Raw genomic sequence first — 23,916 nt, 5'->3', positions numbered from 1 at the left:
TAACCACATTACCAACTTTGAGCTTCTGAAATATTTCGAGCCTGACTCTGACCATAGGCTTTTGTCTTTAATCCTCAATCTTGTTATGTATACCAGCCACATGCAGGATACTAGTGAATGCCAAAGATACACTCATTTCAATCAAAATAAAATAAACATTTTCTTAAAGGACTTAAAAAGGGATTAGAGTTCCCTAACTTATAATAACAATATTGATCAAATTTATCACAATTTTACTACTACCGTTTCCACTACCATTAACAAGTTCTCTACTAAGGTTTCATATAAGAAGATTAATAAAACTTCCAACCCTTGGTATGAAAAAGACTATAAAAGTTCCAGGAAAAATATTTGAGACTCTCCTAATGATACTGTAAAGCTCTGAAATATTAGTATGTACAAATCTCTCATTAAAGAGAGAAGCAACCATATATTAATAAGAGACAAGAACATCTTCTTCACCTTTCTAAAGTTGTGCCAATTTTTTTTTGGCGTAATGTGCTTGTTTATAAATCTAAATATAATCATTCATTCCCCTTAGAAAATTGGGACATCTATCTTAAGAAGTTGTATGACTCCCCGGACACCATGAATAACATCGTTAGCACTCTTATTATGGAAAATATCTTTTCTCTTGAGGATGTTGACTTTAGGATTAATAACCTCGCTAATGGGAAAGCTTAAGATATTGAAGGATATCAAGTTGAAATCTTAAAGCTAGGAAGATATATCCTCATTCCTCATCTCCATAAGCTTCTCAATTTGGTTGTAAAGCATGGCTTCCCTAAGCCTTGGATGCAAAGCCTTATTGTGCCTATCTTTAAAAATGGGGACAAAATTGTTCCCTCTAACTACAGGACCATTATGATTAGCCACATCTTAGCCAAGCTTTATGGACTCATTTTGGAAAAGAAGATTAACCATTGGCTTGAAATTGATGGTAAAAGAGATAAAGGGAAAGTTGGTTTTAGGAGATACCACTCGACTATCGACCATCTTGTCACTCCCAGGATCATTGCCGAGGAATGTCACAATAGTAAAGATGATATCTTTTGTTTCTTTATGGACTTTAGAAAATCCTTTGACACTGTTCCTCAAGATAAGATTTGATCAGATAATGATTCCTCCTAAGTTGAAGATTGCTTTGATTCGCCTCTACGAGACGGTTGTTGCCAAGATTAAGACCAATGAAGGGTGATCTAAAGATATTAAATGCACTACCAAGGTTAAGCAAGGGTGTCCCCTTTCCCCTACCCTTTTTGGTATTTACATCGATAAGATAGAGGAGTGTTTGGAAATTATAGGGTGCAAGGGGACCAAGCTTGCTGGTATTATCATTACTCTTCTCCTCTACACCGATGATACTATTCTTCTTGCTAGAAGCCATGAGGACCTGGACAAGCAACTTAAGACTCTTCATGACTATTGCTCCAAGATGTGTATGACAGTTAATACCGACAAGACTAAAATTGTGATAATTAAATCTAAAAATATCACCTATGGAAATTTCATCTATGATAATAATTGCTTGGAACAGGGCTCTTCTTATAAATATTTGGGTATTGACATTCCTTACCAGCTCAACTGGAATTACAACATTGAGAAAAGGATTATTGGAGGTTGGAAAGCTTATTATGAACTTGAAAACAATTGTAAGGATGTCGATCTTCGTATTTGGAATACAAAAATGTTCCTCTTTGAGACCCTGGTCACCCCTGTTGTCCTATACGGTTCTGAAGTCTCGGGTTGTCATATATCTAGAGAGTCGTGGAGAAATATTGAGATGATTCAAAACAAATTCATAACATACAATCTCAAGATCAAGGGAAATACCCCCTATCCTATCCTCCTGATCGAAGCTGGCCTCTCCCCTATTGAAAGCAAGGCTATGTTTAAGTATGTAATGTATAAGAAGAAGTTTTACAACATGGAATCCAAGAGGCTTCCTAAAATTGTTCTAACTTTAGTCAAAGTCCCCACCTTCGCCTCAAGCGTGGGTGGCGTAAGGATGCTCAATCTTGGCTCAATCATTGGGGGATAAATGAGGAGATCATTCTCGGAAGCAAGGATAGTGTCAAAGATACTATCACCTCCAAATTTAAGGATAAGCTATGGGTTAATAAGGAGCTAGAGGGTAAAAGGAAGATAAGATATTATAAGGAGGTGATTAACCACACCCTTGAGAACTGAAATTATCTTTCCATTTTGACCAGCTTGAAGAAAAAGATGAACATCATTAAGATTAGAACTTATTCTCATAAGCTTCGAAGTGAAACCAGACAGTGGTCTACTCCCAAGACTCCCCGGGACGATAGAATTTGTCATCTTTGTGATACTAAGAGGGTGGAGGAATACAAGCACTTTCTTTTATACCGTTCGACCCTTACATCTGCTCTCATTTCCCTAACATCGGTCACACTTCCAATCTTCTTGACTTGTTAATTCAGCCCAGCGATAAGGTTCTTGGGGCGTTTCTTTCCCTTCTTTTTTAACATAGAAATAAGATTCTAAAGAATTACAATTAGATTATTCTTCTTCTTAAGATGTGTTAAACCCCAGTGGTCTTAGTGGACGTTAATCATTATTATCATCATCATAATAATTAAGTTTTAATATTATTATATTATAATCATAAAATTAATTGTAATATATTATAAATAAGCTTAGTTTAATTTATAGTTTTTAAAAACTTGAGTTTAAGTTGTCTAATCTATAGAATTTGAGTGCATGGTTGTTGAATCTATTTGTGCATTCAAAAATAGATTTTAAACCAAAAAATAACACATTCTTTCCAATTAAAAAAAAAAAAACTATATTATCTATAAAATAAACAATGCCTTCTAAATATAATAATAATAATAGTTAAATTTTAGTATTATTATATAATATTAATTATAATATATTATAAATATAATAATAATGATTAATATTAATTAACATATATTTAGTGCGTAACAAAGATTTTTTTTATTTAAAATATAAAACAAATGCTTTTGAAAAACAACTTTCAGCCAAAAGCATGTGGTTATTAAATTTTACTTTGGACAACATGATTTTAAAAAAATGAATACCACAATGCTTTTGGGACAAATTTTCATGAAATTTGTAAACAAACTCGGCACTCATTTTCATGGATTTCTTTGTATTTATTATAGAGTTCTCCCATTGAGGAGATTTTCTTATGACTTGTTTGGGGATAATTCGAGCCACTTACTGTCGAAGCAATTTGATTTTAATAATACGTAATTATAAATTAATAAATAACCTATTTAAGATGTGAATTTTGAATTTGAATCTATCACTCCCTAATAAACCAAATCCTTTAAAATGTAATACTTCCTGTGAAATGAAAATGCTTATGCATTAAACCATTAAAATGACAAACGTTTTATAACAATAAAACATGGTTGTGAATTTTAAAAAATATATAAAATTTTAAAAGACACATAAAATTATAATTTAACAATGCTTTCGAGAGAATGAAACATTATTATGACAGTGCATGAAATTACTTTGAAATTACAATCCAACCATGTTTTGAACTAATCTCTAATATTTATGTTTTAATGTATACAAATTTTCTATGAAATTAATGTATACAAATTTTCTATTAAATTTCATAGGTTTTAATATATTGAAAAATATCTTCAAATTTTTATATATTTTTGAAATTCTGAATCTTAAAAATAAATTTAAATTATATAATATTATTAAATTATTAAATTTTTATAAATAAAATTAATTAAAATATATTAACTATTAATAAATATTTAAATAAAAAGTTAACCTGATTCTCTACCCATATTTGTTATTATAACATAAAATTTCAAATATATTGAAAAATAATAAAAGCTACAATTTCCATCTCATAATCGAACCTATGTGTGATCATATAATGGTTTATCTCGACTTATTAATGACCCTTTCATCCGCCTACTTAGTGACGCAAACGACCAAGAGCTTTTGTTTGCAAATTTTGCAATGACTTTCTTACAGGCTTCTAAGACGGCCGGTATACAGTCGAGCCTCAGCACCCGTAGCCCTCCCACCAGAACTTTATCCAATTCACTTACACTCGCATCGCAGTCAAAACTCAGCCATAATGTACAGCTTAAAGAACTTTATCCAATTCACTTACACTCGCATCGCACTCAAAACTCAGCCATAATGTACAGCTTAAAGAACTTTATCCAATTCACTTACACTCGCATCGCACTCAAAACTCAGCCATACTCTACAGCTATCTCCCTGACGTCGAACCATTTTCGAATATTCCATAAACCATTTTGAATATGGAGTCCACATAAATACATGAAGCCTCCTTCCACCGCTCTCGCTACCCTTCGATATCCACAAGGGGGAGTCACCCTTGTAGTCAAATGCCACGCGGAAAGAATATCCACCGACATCATTGGTGATAAACCACAATACCCCACACTGCGAATTATAGTCAAATTCTATCGGACCTCCGAGTGTCCATGAGCGTTGGTTCCAGGAATCACGTGTGTACACAAGTTTCACGCTTTGAAAGTAAAAAATAGATCGAAGTTGAAACATATTCTGCCGAATTTGTCCTTCGTCCTGCATAAGCATTTCAGTTTACCCATTCAAAATCCAATTTATCTATGCTTCAAAACAATTCTTTTCTTTTAAAAAAATTGAACACCCACCATCTCATCATCCACTTTTCCAGTCAACATGAAATTTGGTAAACGGACGCCAGGGGCCGAGTTCTGCACAACAAAATCTATAAATTGTAATATTGTTTGAGGTTAGAATAAGTTAAGACACTCATCGATGGACCACCACACAATGATTGAACACCACTAGAATACTCAAGGTTTCTTAATTAGCAGAGAATATTACAGAAATTTAAAATAAATAAATCGTTTGTATTAATGTTTGGTGTAATGAGCAGAGATATTCACCAAACAACTGCAAACATCTTCCCAGAAAATTTTATTGTCCGTTGAAATCTTCAGACAATTCAAACATTTTAGGCTATTTATTCCTCCTATTCGCTTCAGCTTCCAACACCTCTCTGCTTCAATCTCTTCTACAGATATCAGACCTCGTACACTGTTGAAATCTAATTTCAACTCCGTGCGTACCTCACCCAAAACCGCCAAAGCGAAACCAGAAACCTGCTTAACTTTCTCGGACCGCCTACCAGCGAAAAGCAGTTTCCGTATACTTGGCTCCGATGGGATTTGGTGCAGACGCGTGTCATTGCCCTGACGTAACGCAACGTCATTTTCTCGGGGGTTAAAGTCCTGCTGCAAACTGCCCTCCGATATTCACCACCGCCGTCCGATCAGCCTGATCGTCCTCCGCCGTTGATCTCTGAAGCTACATACGGCCTGCGGCAAATCACTGGTTTGCGTGGCGTGTGAGGATTTCCGTTGACCGCCGTGGAGGAAACGCTGAGCCATTTAATGCATTTATGAAGGTTGGTGGAGGCCCGCCTTAAATAGTTATGGGCATTTACGAAGTTTTGGTGAGGCACTTTTTTAATATGGGTATGGGCACAAAATATATTGCTTTTATATTAGGTGTGTGCGTTGACCATTATGTATTACAATGAAAAGGTGTATAGTAGTGCGTAGAAATAAAACATGAAAATGTATTGTGATATGTTTTTTTGCGCACGATGTATGTGCGTGTTTTTTTATGAGGGTTGTAATTGTGTTGAGCATTTTTTTTGTAATATGTGAGCTTGGGTAGAGCAAAAGAATAGTGTGCACAGCAGTGCATGAAAAAGGAGAGAGTGCACAGCAGTGCATGAGGGATATAGCGTAAAGTTATTGTTGCACATGATAGTGGTGTAACGCGCAGCAGCGAAAGAGCAGGGAGTGCTCAGAATGAAGACCAGCATGTGAAGCAGGGGAAGATATTGCACAACAATGCATGGATCTTTTTTTAATGTATTGGTATGCATTGAAATGCAGGAGAAAAGAGTGTTCAGGTATTTTTTGAGATTGTGAATGTAATGAAAAGTTTACTGTATGTGTAAAATAAATTTACAGCAGTATGTGTAAAATAGTTTTACACCAGCAAATGTAAAAATGGGTTTTACTGCAGTAAACCCAGCACAGTAATTTCTCAGGTGAAAACAGAGTTTTGATGGGTGAATGTAAGTTTTGGTAAATCCCTCTCAGAAAGAGGATGAATGTTGTTTGAGGCTTTATATTTTAATCAATAGAAATGTTTTTTATGGCTGTGTAATACTGTGTTCAGTCAGTTTTTATTAAAAGGCTTCCATGTGCAAAAGGTCCTGGAACAGTGGAAACAGAGCATTGCCTCTGTGGTGTTAATGTTTGTTTGGTTTTGGTATTTTCCCGTTTAAAAATCCCCAACAGTGGTATCGGAGCTAGTCCAGGCTCTTTGAAGACTCAAAGAAGCTGAAGGAAGGTGTGGTTGCAGCAGTCAAACTTCTCCAGCAGTGTGAAGTTTCAGCCAAAGGGATTCAGGTATTTCTCAAGTTTTTGAGTTATTATTAAAAGAACAGTCAGTGATTTAAAAAAAACAGTCAAGGATTTAAAGCCTAGATAAGAATGGCAAGGTCAAAGAAGAAAGCCTCCAAGCCTGTTAAAAATGTGTCTCCCTCCTCTACTAAACTAGAAGGGAATCTATTTGAAAGCATTGTATTTGAGGTTCCAAAGTTTGATGGAAACTTTGATGTATGGGAAATAATGATGAGGGCTTTCCTAATGTCTGAGGGGATTGAAGTCTGGGAGTCAGTGATTGATGACATCAAGATAGATAAAGAATCCATGGAGTATGATGCACAAGCAGCAAAACTAATCTTGGATGGACTCCCTGATTCTGTGAAGAAGAATCTAGGAAAATATTCATCAGCAAAGGATATATGGGACAGACTGCATGACCTTCATGCAAAGGGAGCACTGACCATGACAATGAGTCAAGAAGAACCCATCATAGAAGCAGAGAATGAAAAGCTTGACCTCATCAAGCTTCAAGTAAAAGAAAGGGATGAAGAGCTTACCAAGCTTAAGAAGGAGCTTGATCAATGCAAGAAGAAACATCATGAAGAAGTCATATTCATGACAAATCAGCTGAATGAAGCAAAGAAGCAGGCAGATGCCTTGACAAGTCAACTTGAACAAAGGCAAATGAGGGTGAACAAGCTTGTAGAAGAGATTGGACAGTACAAGGTAGAGGTCTCCTCCCTTAAGTCTGAACTACAAGAAGCCAGGAAGCAGGTACAAGGAGCTGAAAAGAAAATGAAGAGCAGTCAAGCAAAAGATGAAGAAATCTCCAAAATGAAGACAGACTTTATCTCCTTTAAAATAGCAGCAGCTGAAGCTACTCGTAGCAAGGAAGAAACTGAGGGACAGCTTGCAAAGAAAAATAATGAATGTGAAAAGTTAGAAGAAGAGATTGTTCTCCTCAGGAAGAAGGTTGAAGGGATGAACAAGATCATGAAGAGCTCTCAAGCTTTGGATGACATGCTCAGCTATCACAGATCTCCATATGATAAATCAGGACTTGGGTATGTAGCTGAACCCTCAAACAAGGATGAGGATGTCTTAAGCAAGGGAGATGTGAAGAAGCCAGAAAGAGGTGATGATGCTCCTAGTTCCAGCAAAGGCAAGGAGAAAAATGAAGGCTGCAATAGAAGAAATCCTGCTCCAAGAAGAGAACCAGCTTCAAGAAGAAATGTAGCTGATGTCAAAGAGGCAAGAGGCAATGGTGATCATCAAAGGATCTCAAGGCAGCAAGGCTTCAGAAGTACATCAAGAAAACCTCAATCTCCCAGGTACCAAAGTTCATTTTATGGTTACTGTTATGCTTGTTCAAACTTTGGTCATATGGCAAAAGACTGTAGAGCATTTCATAAAGATAGATGTTGTGGTCCCCGACAATCTCCAAGAAACAATTTTAGAAGAAATCATGAAATGTTATTCATGAACAATGTTGAATGTTTCAAGTGTCATAACATTGGGCATATGGCACGAGATTGTAACTTAAGATGGGCTGCTATGCAAGCTAGACCCATGCAAAAGAAGAAAGTTACACAAGTATGGAGAAGAAAAGAAATACAGTGTGAAAGCCCCTTAAGCAACGCAGCTGATCTAAATTTGTTTTGAGAAGAGTCTGCCAAAAGAAGACAAGCACACATTAAAGGGGAGCTTGAATTTTTTGTTTGCTGAACTGTATTAACAGTCATTTGTTGATGGAGGATGTATTGCAGCGCAGCAGTTGCAAATGAAATCTTTGTTAATCCCTCTGAAAGGTAATATGCAGCAGTGATGAAATCAGCAATGTTTTTGCTTTGTGTTTATGCAATATGCACAGAAATGCATAAAGAAGAAAAGATGGCAGCGCTGAAATGTAAAGAGCAGCAGCGAAATAAGAAGTATGCAAAGCAAGAAGACCCTCACAGCAGTGGGAAAACAGAACATAAAACAGCAGTTTGGGAATTTTTTTTGGAGCACATGGATTAGAATGAACAACAGTTTAAAATTCTTTTTGTGGTGCACATGCATTGAAATGCATAGCTATGGAAGGTAGTTTCCTTCTATGAAAAGTGAGAAAATATATTCACAGCAGAGTGAGTATAATACACAGCAGATGGAAATGTTTTGTATTGGGAATGAAAATGCAAAACAGTGAGAAGAAAATGAGAAGAAGGCAAAACGCAGTAGAGCGTAAATGCCCAGTGGCTGAGAATGCAATGAAATTCTTTCACACAGCAGTAAAAAAAATGTAATTTTTTTTATGCAATGCAGCATGCAAAGAAATGCATAAAAAAATAGGGGCAGCAGACTTTTAATGCACATGGGTGAATGATAATGTGTGGCAGCAGAAAAATGAAAGGAATTGCACAGCAGTGCATTGTGTTAAAAAAATGAAACTGAAGATTGTGTGAAGCAAGGGTGCATAAGAAAAGGCAGCAGCCCGTGTTATTTTTTGTGTGGAGAATGAAGTGCCAAGAGTATGGGCACAACAATATGATGAAACAAAAGGTAGCGACAGTGCAAATTGCAGAGGCAATGCAGCAGCAAGTTATGGACAGCAACATGATGACAAGAAGGAGAAGCACACAACAATGCAAATGTGAAAAATGCAGCAGCATGAAGTTTTGTTGAAGAAATGAAAGGTAATGGACAGCAGCACATGTAAAAGAATTTTTTTTTCTTTACAGCAGTAAATGTAAGTGCAGTGAGTGTGTTGGTTGCATCTGAAATGCAAGTGAGACACAACAGAAGTATGATTGTAATGAGTGAAGGGAAGCACGCAGCAGCGTGAAGAAAAGTTTTCCCATTGTGAAGAAGGGAAGCACGCATAAGTGCGCAAGTAAAGAATTCTCACACAACAGTGTGAATGTGAGAAAGGGAAGGCACAGCAATGCAGAGTTTGCAAAGAAATGTAAGAGAAGTGCAGCAACACAACAACAAGTGTAGACACAGCAGTGTGGGGTAGACACAGTAAAGAAGATGGCACAACAGTGCAGCAGAGAATATGCATCAGCATAAAAGAACATTGTAATGAGTTTGCACACACAGCAGTGCAATGATTGTTTGTTTTGGAACTGCATTTGCAGCAGTCATTTGGTGAAACCCTCTGTTGAGAGGAAGATGCTTTTTAGCATTGTTTGGTAAATCCCTCTGTCAAGAGGAAGATGTTTTTATAACAGGTGAATCCCTCTATCAAGAGGAAGGTTCTCTTCAGCACATTGTAATGGTGAATCCCTCTGTCATGAGGAAGGTGCTCTTAAGCACAGTCACATGGTGAATCCCTCTGTCATGAGGAAGGTGCTCTTAAGCACAGTTTCAGGTTAATCCCTCTATTAAGAGGAAGACAACTTTGTTGTGTGTGGAACTGCATCAGAAGCAGTTGGTGAATCCCTCTATGTGAGGAAGTGTTTGGGTAAGATTGAATGCCCAGCAGTTGAAATTAAAGGGGAGTGTTGAAATCTAATTTCAACTCCGTGCGTACCTCACCCAAAACCGCCAAAGCGAAACCAGAAACCTGCTTAACTTTCTCGGACCGCCTACCAGCGAAAAGCAGTTTCCGTATACTTGGCTCCGATGGGATTTGGTGCAGACGCGTGTCATTGCCCTGACGTAACGCAACGTCATTTTCTCGGGGGTTAAAGTCCTGCTGCAAACTGCCCTCCGATATTCACCACCGCCGTCCGATCAGCCTGATCGTCCTCCGCCGTTGATCTCTGAAGCTACATACGGCCTGCGGCAAATCACTGGTTTGCGTGGCGTGTGAGGATTTCCGTTGACCGCCGTGGAGGAAACGCTGAGCCATTTAATGCATTTATGAAGGTTGGTGGAGGCCCGCCTTAAATAGTTATGGGCATTTACGAAGTTTTGGTGAGGCACTTTTTTAATATGGGTATGGGCACAAAATATATTGCTTTTATATTAGGTGTGTGCGTTGACCATTATGTATTACAATGAAAAGGTGTATAGTAGTGCGTAGAAATAAAACATGAAAATGTATTGTGATATGTTTTTTTGCGCACGATGTATGTGCGTGTTTTTTTATGAGGGTTGTAATTGTGTTGAGCATTTTTTTTGTAATATGTGAGCTTGGGTAGAGCAAAAGAATAGTGTGCACAGCAGTGCATGAAAAAGGAGAGAGTGCACAGCAGTGCATGAGGGATATAGCGTAAAGTTATTGTTGCACATGATAGTGGTGTAACGCGCAGCAGCGAAAGAGCAGGGAGTGCTCAGAATGAAGACCAGCATGTGAAGCAGGGGAAGATATTGCACAGCAATGCATGGATCTTTTTTAATGTATTGGGTATGCATTGAAATGCAGGAGAAAAGAGTGTTCAGGTATTTTTTGAGATTGTGAATGTAATGAAAAGTTTACTGTATGTGTAAAATAAATTTACAGCAGTATGTGTAAAATAGTTTTACACCAGCAAATGTAAAAATGGGTTTTACTGCAGTAAACCCAGCACAGTAATTTCTCAGGTGAAAACAGAGTTTTGATGGGTGAATGTAAGTTTTGGTAAATCCCTCTCAGCAAAGAGGATGAATGTTGTTTGAGGCTTTATATTTTAATCAATAGAAATGTTTTTTATGGCTGTGTAATACTGTGTTCAGTCAATTTTTATTAAAAGGCTTCCATGTGCAAAAGGTCCTGGAACAGTGGAAACAGAGCATTGCCTCTGTGGTGTTAATGTTTGTTTGGTTTTGGTATTTTCCCGTTTAAAAATCCCCAACATACACCAAGGGTTTCCAGAGCGATACAACCATTTATGTTGAGAAATTTAAGGTTCACGAGAGTTGAAAGGTTCAGTGTCTCCAACTGCGAGCAGTCTTGCAGGTTCACTCTTACTAATGCTGATGGCAACGCAATAACCTGCTTTAGCTGAATATTTTCTGAAAGATTAATTGTTTGGAGCCACGGGTAAACAGCTTCAGCCATGCATATCTCGGATATGGATGTTCTCTTCAAAGTGAGATCTCTTAAAACGCCCATGGTCTGCTGATCCTTTTGAAAACTAAAGTATGCTATTGGACAAAAGTCTACTGCCAAAAATTTGATATTCGGCGCTGCAATTCCTTCTGGTGAGAAGCACTGTAGATGGTGGCATTTAATCATAATCAACTCTGTTAATCCCCTCAAATGGGCCACAGAACGTGGTAACCTCGTCAACTGTCGGCTTCCTATTCTCAGTTGTTTTAAGTTGCCGAGTTGTTCCACCTCCTCCGGTAAATGTGACAAACAGGTAGATAGTAAATTCAGATATCTCAGATGCCTTTGATATGGGATTCCCTCTGGCAAGGTTACCAATTGAACACATCCTTTGAAGTCAATATACTCTAGTGTGGAAATTCGTCCCAAAATATCCGGCGGGATGGACAGACTCCAGCATCCTCGTAATGACAAATACTGCAGATGCAATAACTTGGAGAATGATTTTGGCAATTCTGTCAGATTAGTGCAACCAGATAGATCTAAATGTCTTAACCTTGCAAGTTCCCCAAAATTGACTGGGAGTGATTGTAGAGTTGATAGATTTGTTAAAACCATCTTACACAAGTATTCCAATCCAGTCCATTTTAGAAAACCGATTAGATGTGGCATGACACCTTCTTGCTGGACGGCAGACGAGCTATAATTTTCTGAAACCTTCATCGAATGTCCCGCATTGAGAGTTGAGCTGCTGCTCGAGGTACTTGGAAGTTCGTTCTCCATTCCGCTAATGTTCAACTCATTTAAGCGCGAACATGGCTGCTTGCAAACGATAACTATTTTAAAAACTGGTAACATAATGAAATCTTGGATCTGTCAAAGTAGAGAGAAATATGAAATTGGAATATTTTTAACTATATCTATGCTTAATAGATCGATCCGGATTTCAGATTATACGATTTCTGAAATTTATATGAATATGGAATCTTGGATCTGTTAATATGGAGAGAAATTTGAACATCGGATTAATGTATGTGTCACAATACTTGTATATTGGTTTGCGGCACTGCCGTCAACACTGAGGTCGTTAGTTTCATTTTCTCATAATAAAATACTGTGCACTAATTGAATCAGTCAAGACGTGTTACCTTACTAAAATTGCGATCCATGTAAGCCAGATCAAAATTTCGGAAAAACTGATCGATATTGTCTATATGGCCCTCAAGTTCCAAAACTCTTAACTTTGGAAGACGAATGTAAGATTGAAAAGGTATGGACTCAAACCGGAAATTGCGCAAGCGAAGCCATACCAATTCACCCGAGAGCTTCCACGATCCCACCAGTGACCACAAATCTATGGGAACTTCCAGCACTAATAGATAGACACATTCGCCTCTGAAACTAGCGAAATCCGGCGGACTCTCATCTCTCGAGGTGCGAATTCCTCGTATTGGTAAATGTGATGCGCCCTGACAATCACATAAAGTTAATTAAAATGGTGCAACTTAGTGGATTAACCTTGTTACCTAAGGGAGGCCAATCTCAACGACGATAAACAATAAATAAATGAATAAGGCTAAAAATAATCATGCATACGTGGGATTCACTCAATTCGATCATATCATCGGAGCAGCTAACCCGAAGCGGTTTACACGTTGGCAACACGGGAAAATCTTGTCGGGCAATATGTCTCGCCAGTTGCCTAAGTTGATCGTGCATTGCAAGTTTATAACCCCGATACTTTAAGGAGGGATCATCGTCACCAATCATCTGAAGAAACAAATTAAATAGTTACGGCAAAGGTAAGATGACAAGGTTTGTAAAGCTAGAAGAGACATATATAATACTTACTGGATCCTCCGGTTTTCTGCATTCAATTTCATCATCCCACTGAACGTCATAATGGAATTCCACAAGGCATTTATGATGTAGCCTTTCAAGGGAGTGCACGATGTTGCTGCCATATAACCCGCTCAACACTCTAATTGCTAATTCTGTCTCTTCTCCTACTAAGAAGCAACCGATGTCCAAAAATGCTTCCTTCTCCTCATCGTTGAGAGCATCGTAGCAAACTTTTAAGTTTCGTATTAATTCTTGATCCGGAGTTGTAGAGAACCTTTTCAACTGCCGCTTCCAGTAATCTTTGTCCGACTTGCCAACAAAGTGTCCTCCCAAAACTTTTAATGCCAAAGGCAACCCATTACAAATTTTCAAGAACTCCTCTACTGAATCTTCTAATTCTTTGGATGGTTTGGATTCACGAAAAGCATATTGGCAGAAGAGATCTCGGGCATGCTGTTTATTTAATGGCTTTACATCATACAAGACAGTTTCTGCAGAAGAGCGTCTCAGTAAATCTTTATCACGAGCTGTGATCAATATGAGACTCCCACGCCCCACTGAATCAATGTCTAAAAGATCATTTATTTTATCAATCTGATCAACATCATCCAAAACAAGGAGAATGGGACAATGTGGTAAAAGACGCCTTCCTTCGTCGATACTGTCAATATCCTGCAAATCCTGAGTATAGCCAAGCAGATCAGAGACGAGCTTCTGTTGCAACTTAGCCAAATCTTTTGTTCTGACATTAGAAAGAAAACATGACTTGCCATTAAAACTTAGACGTCTCAGGTTGTATAGATATTTAGCGAGAGTTGTTTTTCCTATTCCGCTCATTCCCGCAATCCCCACAATCATCGTGTCGCTGACATCGCTTTGTTTCAGAATTGCATTGATCAGGGGATCCTCCGCCACATGGTCGAGGCCGACTGGGTATTTGGCGACATATAATGATCCCCATTTAAATACCTCTTTTAACACTTTTCCCACAATATCCTCCAAAATTTCCCCATAGTCACTGAAAATGGCATACAGAACAGATATATTGACTCATTATGTCTAGAATTGAGAAAAGTAGATAGGAATTATATATATCAGTTAGATTCTGTAAGAAAGGAAAAAAAAGGATGTATTCACCTTTCGTTCGGTTTGAAGAATATGCCAGAAATATCCGCGGCCTCGCTGAGGGTCTTCTTCCATTTTTCGATCTCTTCCGTGGAGACTCTCCCTTTGCTTTGGTGTTGATCAAAGGCATTTTTATAACATCCGCTCTCAATGTGACGAAGGTATGCAGGCTGAACACCACAGAACACCGGAATAACCTTCCTGTTGTGCTTATGATATGATCTTAAAATCCAGTACAGTTCCTCCAAGCACCACCATGATTCAGCATAGCGCTCAGAAAAAATGGTAATGTGAACATAGGCACTCTGAATGGCGGTGTGGATTGCATTTGAGATAGTCTCTCCCGTGCGAATCTCATCCTTATCGAGGAAGACACGCAGCCCGTGACAGATTGTGAGGCGATTGTAGATAAGGCTGGCCAGGCTTTTCTTCACATCCGGTCCCCTGTGATTTATGAAAACGTGGTATGCACCTGGCTGTTGCTCCATTAGAAGAATGACGTTCTACAGAAGGAGATATGGTGTCCCCGATCGAAATTGGGGAACGCTATGCCTGGAAGAGATATCGATGACAGCAATGAGGAAACATTGACAAAAACGAGCATTGTCGTCAATGAATAGAATGAAGCGTTTGCCACGATTAACTTTATAAGAGAGCGAACTTTCACTTTAATTGTAAAAGAGAGCGATTAATGGTTGAATTTAGCGTGATATCCCACATCCCGCTCCTCAAGGGGCATGATTAATAGAACCTACTATTGAACAATTCCACATGTATATCCGCTATGTAATCTTTTTTCTTTTGAAACTTACCGCGATAGGCTGAGCAGGTGGATTGAGGAGAGACAGATTTTAAAATTTCCAAACTTAACATTTACCAAACAAACCTCTCTTCACTACTCCACTAGGTTTACAGTTTTAACCTGGAAACACAGCTACAGCTACTAAATACTAGCATAAGCACATTTAGGTTCAGCTTTGTTGAATGTGTAATTTCCACTGCGCAGCCGTACCATCGCCAGAAACCGTTCACGAAACCTGCCTGAAATATTTCGCACCAACTTTCCGACAATGGAATCTTCCGGCGAGCGACTCCGATAAACTGTGGTGGCCCCGCGTGTCACTCGCCATACGTCAGCGAACGTAAAATTTCGGAACGTATTGTTCAGTCATGTAATGGTTTCCGATATTGTTGTCCACCGTCCGATTCGCTTGAATGTTCTCCGCCGTTGATCATTTGAAGCTGCATACAAACCAACATCGAATTAAAACATTGCGTGGAGTAAAAGTTTTTGGGTTGACCGCCGTTAAAGTAATTTAATGAAATTAAATGTGTTCGTAGGATGGTTGGTAAATATTTTATTTTTAATATTTTTTTTTTATGCACGAACGTATGGAGAACTTAAAGATAGGTATGGTGCATTTAAAGAAAAGCATGGACTTTGTGTTAATTTTTGTTTTTACACAATGTAATATCCAAAAGAAGAAGGAGCTCGTATATTGTTTTGTTTTGTTGACTTTTTGTAATATGTGAGAGCTCGGTGGCAGCGAAAGATAACAGAGAGAATTTGCGCGCATGAAGAAAAGAACAGAGAGGAGCGCATATGTTTTGTAAGCCTGTGTAAATTTTGTTTTTACAGCAGTATGTAAAAGAAGGTTTTACACCAGTGAGTAATACGTTTTCACAGCAGTGAATGCAAATGAGAATTTTACTTAACACAGTAAATTCTCATGTGGAGACAAAGTAAATGTTTTTGGTTGAATGTATTTTTGTGGTGAATCCCTCTCAGCCGAGGATGAATATGTATCAGGCATATATTTTGATGAATAGAAATGCTTTTATGGTGTTGAAATACTCTGTTCCTCAGTAATTTTTTTTTTAAAAAAAGCTTCCCTGTGCACAAAAGATCCTGGAAAGGTAGAAACAGAGCATTGCCTCTGTGGAGTTTATTTTCTTTGTTTTTGGAATTTTATCAGAAAAATCCCCAACAGTGGTATCAGAGCAGGCTTAGGCTCTTTGAAGGTGTTCAAGAAGCTGAAGGGAGGAGTTTGTTGCAACTGTAAAACTTCTCAAGCAGAGTGAAGGCTTAGTCAAGAGAATACTCAGGTATTTCACAAAGTTTTTTATGTGTTGTTGAAGAAGCAGTCAGTTGTTTTAAAATACACAGTCAAGAAATTGAAGCATAGTTGAGGCTGCAAGAATGGCTGGAACAAGCACCAGTAATAGCATGGGTATGCAGCTCCCATTATTTGATGGTAAAAACTATGACTATTGGGCAATAACAATGAAAGCCTTGTTTGCTTCCCAAGACTTATGGGAAATAGTTGAGGAAGGTTTTGAAGAACCAGCAAATGAAACTGAGTTCAATGCATTAACTCAGGGAGAGAGAGATCTGCTGAAGAGCTGCAAGAAGAAGGATTCAAAAGCCCTTTTCTTCTTGTATCAAGCAGTGCATGGAAGCGTGTTTCCAAGGTTAGCAGCAGCTAAGACAGCCAATGAAGCATGGCAAACCCTCAAGACAGCCTATCAAGGCATGGAGAGAGTGAAAACAGCAAAACTACAATTGCTGAGGAAGGATTTTGAGAATCTGAGCATGAAGGAGTCAGATAATATTGACTCATTCTTCACACATGTAATTGGTTTGGTCACACAGATGAGGACTCATGGAGAAACCATTGAAGATAGAAGGATTGTGGAGAAAATATTGAGGGTCTTACCCTCAAGGTTTGATGCCATAGTCACCACCATTGAAGAGACAAAGGATCTCTCAAACTATTCAGTTGATGAGCTACATGTATCACTGATAACACATGAGCAGAGGTTGAGTAGAAATGAAAACTCATCTCTAGAGCAAGCCTTCAAGACCCAGATGTCCTTTGGAAGAGGAAGAGGTCAAGGCAGAGGAAACAAAAGAGGAAGAGGCAGAACCCAGAACAGAGGTGGAAGGAACAGCCCAGCAAATGCACAAGGAAGAGGCAGCAATCCAAATCAGAACCAAGGCCAAAGCAGCAGCCAACAAAGAGGACAACAACATGCTCAAGGACAAAGGTATGAAAAATCCAATGTCCAATGCTATTATTGTAAAAAGTATGGGCATTATGCCAGTGAATGTAGGAAGAAGCAGCATGATATGAACAATAGAGAAAATGAAAATGTCACTAGAGAAAACAGCAGCCAAAATAATGTGTTGTTAGCTTGTAACATGGCTGAAACAAACAGTGAAGACATATGGTTTTTAGACTCAGGTTGCAGCAACCATATGACTGGAAACATAGCCTTCTTTTCTGCTCTAGATTAGAATATGAAATCAGAAGTTACACTAGGAACTGATAGCAAAATCTCTGTTATGGGAAAAGGGGAGGTAAAAATATTTACAAAGCAAGGAGAAAGGAAAACCATAGCAGATGTCTACTATGTCCCTGGAATGAGATGTAACCTTTTGAGTATTGGACAGCTTGTTCAAAAGGGTTACAATGTTTTCTTTGAGAATGATGTGTGCACCATCATGGATATAGCACCCAGCAAAAGATGCATTGCTGAAGTGAAGATGACAAGGAACAGGATGTTCCCTCTCAGGATAAGGGCAGATTTGAAAAACAAAGGAGAAATTGCAGCAGTTACCCAAGAGGCTTTCCAAAGCGTGCCAATGGATGAAAATTGGTTGTGGCACTTAAGATTTGGACATCTCAATTTTGGAGGTCTAAACTTGTTGAGTAGGAAAGGAATGGTAAGAGGATTACTATTGATAGAGAAACCGGACAGCCTTTGTGAAGGTTGCATTTTGGGAAAACAACACAGAGAAAGTTTTCCATCAGGGAAGAGCATAAGGGCAAAGACACCCTTAGAGATCATCCACTCAGATTTATATGGACCGATGCAAGCTCCATCACTAGCAGGCAGCCAATATTTCCTAACATTCATTGATGACTTTACAAGAAAGACTTGGATATATTTCCTTAAAAACAAAAGTGAAGTGTTTGAGAAATTCCAAAACTTCAAGGCATTTGTGGAAAACCAAAGCGGACTGCATATAAAAGTTTTGAGAACTGATAGAGGAGGTGAGTATATCTCCAAGGAATTCCTAAGATTTTGTAGAGAAAATGGAATTCATAAACAGTTTACAGCAAGGTACACTCCGCAGCAAAATGGAGTTGCTGAAAGGAAGAACAGGACCATCATGGATATGGCGAGGAGCATGCTGAAGGCAAAGCACTTGCCAAATGATTATTGGGCTGAAGCTGTAAATTGTGCAATGTATATTTTGAACAGGTGTCCTACAAAAGCAGTGATGAACAAGGTGCCAGAAGAAGCATGGAGTGGGAGAAAGCAAGGAGTCACCCACATGAGAGTTTTTGGATGTGTGGCCTATGCACACATACCAGATCAACTAAGGAGGAAGTTGGACAGCAAAGGGGAGAAATGTCTTTTCATTGGATACAGTGAGGAATCCAAAGCCTACAGGTTGTATATCCCATCTACCAAGAAGTTTTTCGTCAGCAGAGATGTTCAATTCATTGAAGAGGAAGCTTGGGATGGAAGCATAGAGAAAATAGTGAATGTTAAAAACTGTTTGTCTCATGATGAAGATGATGAGGAGGTGGCTGAAATGCATCCCCAAACAGCAGCGCCAACACAAGGACAGCAAGGGACACCATTGAGGATAAATGAGAGTGCTTCTCCAAGCACACCACAAGGAGGAAATTCAAGTGCATCTTCAAGCACTTGCACACCAAATGAAAGAGGTAAGAAGTTTAGAAATCTAAGTGATATTTATGATGAAGGAATGAATTCCTTATTTGCCTTGTATTGTCATGTTGATGATCCTATTCATTTCGAGGATGCAATTAAAGATAGGAAATGGATAGAAGCTATGGATGAGGAAATTAATGCCATAGAGAGAAACAAAACATGGGATTTGGTTGAGCTACCAAAAGGTAAAGAAGTTATTGGAGTGAAATGGGTCTATAAGACCAAAAGCAATGCTGAAGGCAAGATAGAAAGACACAAGGCAAGGCTGGTTGTCAAAGGATACAAGCAGCAGTATGGAAGAGATTATGAGGAGACTTTCGCACCGGTTGCAAGAATGGAAACCGTGAGAGCAGTGTTGTCCATAGCAGCACAAAACAAATGGAAATTCTACCAAATGGACGTGAAGTCAACATTCCTAAATGGAGTGTTAAAAGAAGAGGTGTACATTGAACAGCCTCTCGGCTATGAGAAGAAAGGTGAAGAGCACAAAGTGTGCAAATTGAAGAAGGCTCTTTATGGGCTGAAGCAAGCGCCAAGAGCATGGTACAGCAGGATAGATTCATATCTATTGGATAATGAATTCGACAAGTGTGAAGGAGAACCCACCGTCTACATCAAAGAAAAGGATGGTAAAATTTTGATTGTTGTCTTGTATGTTGATGATGTGATTTTCACAGGTAATGATGATCAGCTCATTAAGAATTTTAAATCAGTCATGAAGGAAGAATTTGAAATGACTGACATGGGTTTCTTGAGATACTTCTTAGGCATAGAAGTAGATCAAAATGAAAAAGGAATTTTTATCTCACAAGCAAGATATATAAATCAAGTATTGGGCAGATTTAACATGCAAGAATGCAAGGCAGTGATCACTCCCACAGTAATGGGATTAAAGCTCAGCAGAGAGGACAGCAGCAAGGATTTTGATCCTAGTTTGTACAAAAGTATTGTTGACAGTCTTATGTATTTAACAACAATTAGGCCTGACATTATGTTTGTTGTTAGTTTAATTTCCAGATTCATGGAGAGGCCAAAGGAGGCACATTGGCAGGCAGCAAAAAGAATTTTGAGGTATGTGAAAGGTACCAAAATGTTTGGAATTTTATATAATGCCTCAGAACATTCAGATTTAATTGGATACACTGATAGTGATTGGGCTGGAAGTGTAGATGATCGGAAAAGCACTTCCGGTTATGTTTTTCATATGGGTTCAGGAGCCATTTCATGGGCTTCTAAGAAGCAGTCCATTGTAGCATTGTCTACAGCAGAGGCTGAATATGTGGCAGCTACAGCAGCAGCATGTCAAGCAGTGTGGATGAGAAGAATGTTGAGAAGCTTAGGCCAAGAGCAGGCAAAAGTGACAATGATCTTTTGTGACAATAGCTCAGCTATTGCATTGTCAAAGAATTCAGTGTTTCATAAGAGAACGAAACACATTGATACAAGGTTTCACTACATCAGAGAATTGGTGAACAATGGAGAAATTATCCTAGAACATTGCAGGACTCAGGAACAGGTTGCAAACATTTTGACAAAGCCATTGAATCAGAAAAACTTTGAATTTTTGAGGAAGTGTCTCGGTATGACTGAATGCCCAGCAGTTGAAATTAAAGGGGAGTGTTGAATGTGTAATTTCAACTGCGCAGCCGTACCATTGCCAGAAACCGTTCACGAAACTTGCCTGAAATATTTCGCACCAACTTTCCGATGATGGAATCTTCCGGCGAGCGACTCCGATAAACTGTGGTGGCGCCGCGTGTCACTCGCCATACGTCAGCCAACGTAAAATTTCGGAACGTATTGTTCAGTCATGTAATGGTTTCCGATATTGTTGTCCACCGTCCGATTCGCTTGAATGTTCTCCGCCGTTGATCGTTTGAAGCTGCATACAAACCAACATCGAACTAAAACATTGCGTGGAGTAAAAGTTTTTGGGTTGACCGCCGTTAAAGTAATTTAATGAAATTAAATGTGTTCGTAGGATGGTTGGTAAATATTTTATTTTTAATATTTTTTTTCTATGCACGAACGTGTGGAGAACTTAAAGATAGGTATGGTGCATTTAAAGAAAAGCATGGACTTTGTGTTAATTTTTGTTTTTACACAATGTAATATCCAAAAGAAGAAGGAGCTCGTATATTGTTTTGTTTTGTTGACTTTTTGTAATATGTGAGAGCTCGGGGGGCAGCGAAAGAGAACAGAGAGAATTTGCAGAGCAGTGCATGAAGAAAAGAACGGCAGCGAAAGAGAACAGAGAGAATTTGCAGAGCAGTGCATGAAGAAAAGAACAGAGAGGAGCGCATATGTTTTGTAAGACTGTGTAAATTTTGTTTTTACAACAGTATGTAAAAGAAGGTTTTACACCAGTAAGTAATACGTTTTCACAGCAGTGAATGTAAATGAGAATTTTACCTAACACAGTAAATTCTCATGTGGAGACAAAGTAAATGTTTTTGGTTGAATGTATTTTTGTGGTGAATCCCTCTCAGCAAAGAGGATGAATATGTATCAGGCATATATTTTGATGAATAGAAATGTTTTTATGGTGTTGAAATACTCTGTTCCTCAGTAATTTAAAAAAAAAAAAAAGCTTCCCTATGCACAAAAGATCCTGGAAAGGTAGAAACAGAGCATTGCCTCTGTGGAGTTTATTTTCTTTGTTTTTGGGATTTTATCAGAAAAATCCGCAACAGTGGGGAGCATTCCGAGAATATTAAATATTATATTTAATATATAAATATAATATTAAATATTAATAAGTCAACTATTAGAATTTAAATTTTTATTTTGTTTATATACTTTTGTAATATAATTCCAAAATATAAAATTCAATTAACAATAAAGTTAAATTTGTATTTTGCTTAAAATATATATCACATACTTCAACTTTTCTAATATAATTCTAAAATATAAAACCTAATGAAATAAATAATCTCAAATCTTGTATATTCAATTATTAAAAATTCAAATATTTTCAAATTCAATTTCGATATATATCATGGTATAAGATTGAGTGATATGTTATATGGTATAAGATTGAGTGATATGTTATATACTATATTAGATCAAAAATACTCTTTTAGTATCAAATCTTGTATATTCAATTATTAAAAAAATAAAAATTCCTCAAACTTAATTTCAATATAAACCATGGTACAAGATTCAACGATATTTTACAATTTTAAAAGAACTCTATCAAAAACTTAATTTACATTTGTTTAAAATTAATTAGAAAATAATAATATAATCATTACTATTTTCTTTTAGTTTTGATTCAAATTTATCTTAATTTAGTTTCTTATTTTAATTTGAATTATCTTCATCTAAATTTGCTTTAAAATTTATGGTCTAACTCATCTCAATAATTTAGAAACTAAAATTTAAAAATATAAGAAATATTTTCATACAATATTTGAACTTTACTTAAAGTATTAAAATTTAAAATTAGTAACTAAAATAATTAAATTTTTACTAAATTTAATATATATATATATATATAAAACATAAATTAAACATCAAACTTAAAATAAACTTATGCTTGAATGTAATAATCTATATAATAAAATTAAATTTAAAAAATAAATTTAAATGAAAAACTACTCCATATTAACAATAATTTTAAATATGATTTTGACAAATTATATAAAACAACTTAATTTAATAAAAAATACTCCAGAAATAAAACCATTAATAATATTTTTTAATTACAATTTTTTTTAAACTATATAATAATAATTATTAACTTCGATATATATATATATATATATATATATATATATATATATATATATATATATATATATATATATATATATATATATATATATATATATATATATATATATATATATATATATCAACAAACCAATACCAATACTCAAAATTGAAAATCTATGCATCCAACTTTGTGTATAAAAAGCTATACATATAAACATTCAACAAATAAAAGAGATATTTGAAAAACTATGCATCTAACTTTGTTTATGAAAAACTATACATGTAAACATTCAACACATAAAAGAGATATTGTTCTTTTGACACTTTTAAGAGATACCACGGTCAAAATCAAATAACATATTTATTAAAATATAATATTTCTGCGTATCAAATCAGTTTGGTAGTTAGCTATTATTTAGAAATATTTTTAAAATGGTTAGTTCTAAATAATTCTAAAAATGCTTATTAGTTATACATATTTTTAACAGTTATTAGTTCTAAACCATTTAAAGAGTTATTAGTTCTAAACCATTTAAAAAGTGCATGGTTCATTGTAAGGAAAAAAAGAATAACGAAAAGCGCAAGCAATACCCCATGAATTTGCAATTGAATTTACTCAATGTCTCTGCGTATAGTTTTGACCTTATATTTATTATTAATTTGAAAGCATAATTTACTCAATGTGTCTGCGAGAAATAGCCAAAGAAAGGCGGTAGCCATTGTTGCCTTGATCTACCCATAACCTTTCGGCCACTATTGAACCAAAGATGCCGTCATTGAGAAATTTAGAATTAAAATTCGGATATTTAAATTTTAATTAAAATTTTTCGTTAAATTAAATGAAAGGTTTTATGTTTGGAGGTTAGGATTTGAGTATTATATATATATATATATTTTTCCATTAATATTGTATTTCATTCCTGGACGTGTGCATAATATTTTTCCTCCATAATATTTTCATATTTAAATTGTGATTGATATTTTCATAATAATTTTTTAAAAGCTCTCGTATTTACCTGTAAAAGTAAAACATATAAAGTAAATCATTGATTATTAAAAAAATGTGTGATTATGAGA

The 23,916-nt window shown here is 36.7% G+C and overlaps 1 protein-coding gene across 2 annotated transcripts in view; it reads right to left on the bottom strand.

Moving 5' to 3' along the window:
* The window catches only part of LOC149244028 (disease resistance protein Roq1-like), a 105,604-nt gene that overhangs the window by 40,213 nt on the left and 41,475 nt on the right, over positions 1–23,916 (bottom strand). The window contains exons 2-7 of one of the 2 annotated variants that reach the window (XM_089374722.1): positions 14,386–14,925; positions 13,258–14,266; positions 13,003–13,176; positions 12,555–12,875; positions 4,671–4,733; positions 3,858–4,581 (exon numbers count right to left, since the gene is read on the bottom strand). The exons of the other annotated variant lie outside the window; for it this stretch is intronic. Of the exons in view, the coding sequence (XP_089230848.1) occupies positions 4,177–4,581; positions 4,671–4,733; positions 12,555–12,875; positions 13,003–13,176; positions 13,258–14,266; positions 14,386–14,861 (2,448 nt within the window). The 5' untranslated portion in view covers positions 14,862–14,925 and the 3' untranslated portion in view covers positions 3,858–4,176. Of the gene's footprint in view, positions 1–3,857; positions 4,582–4,670; positions 4,734–12,554; positions 12,876–13,002; positions 13,177–13,257; positions 14,267–14,385; positions 14,926–23,916 lie in introns of those variants that run through there. 2 annotated transcript variants of the gene reach the window in all.

This window comes from Pinus tabuliformis, chromosome 8, assembly GCF_031772625.1.
Source record: "Pinus tabuliformis cultivar Carrire ecotype Pingquan chromosome 8, CPIR1, whole genome shotgun sequence".
NCBI lineage: Eukaryota > Viridiplantae > Streptophyta > Pinopsida > Pinales > Pinaceae > Pinus > Pinus tabuliformis.
Note: the sequence above shows the minus strand (reverse complement) of the source record. Positions and strands in the feature narration are given on the sequence as shown.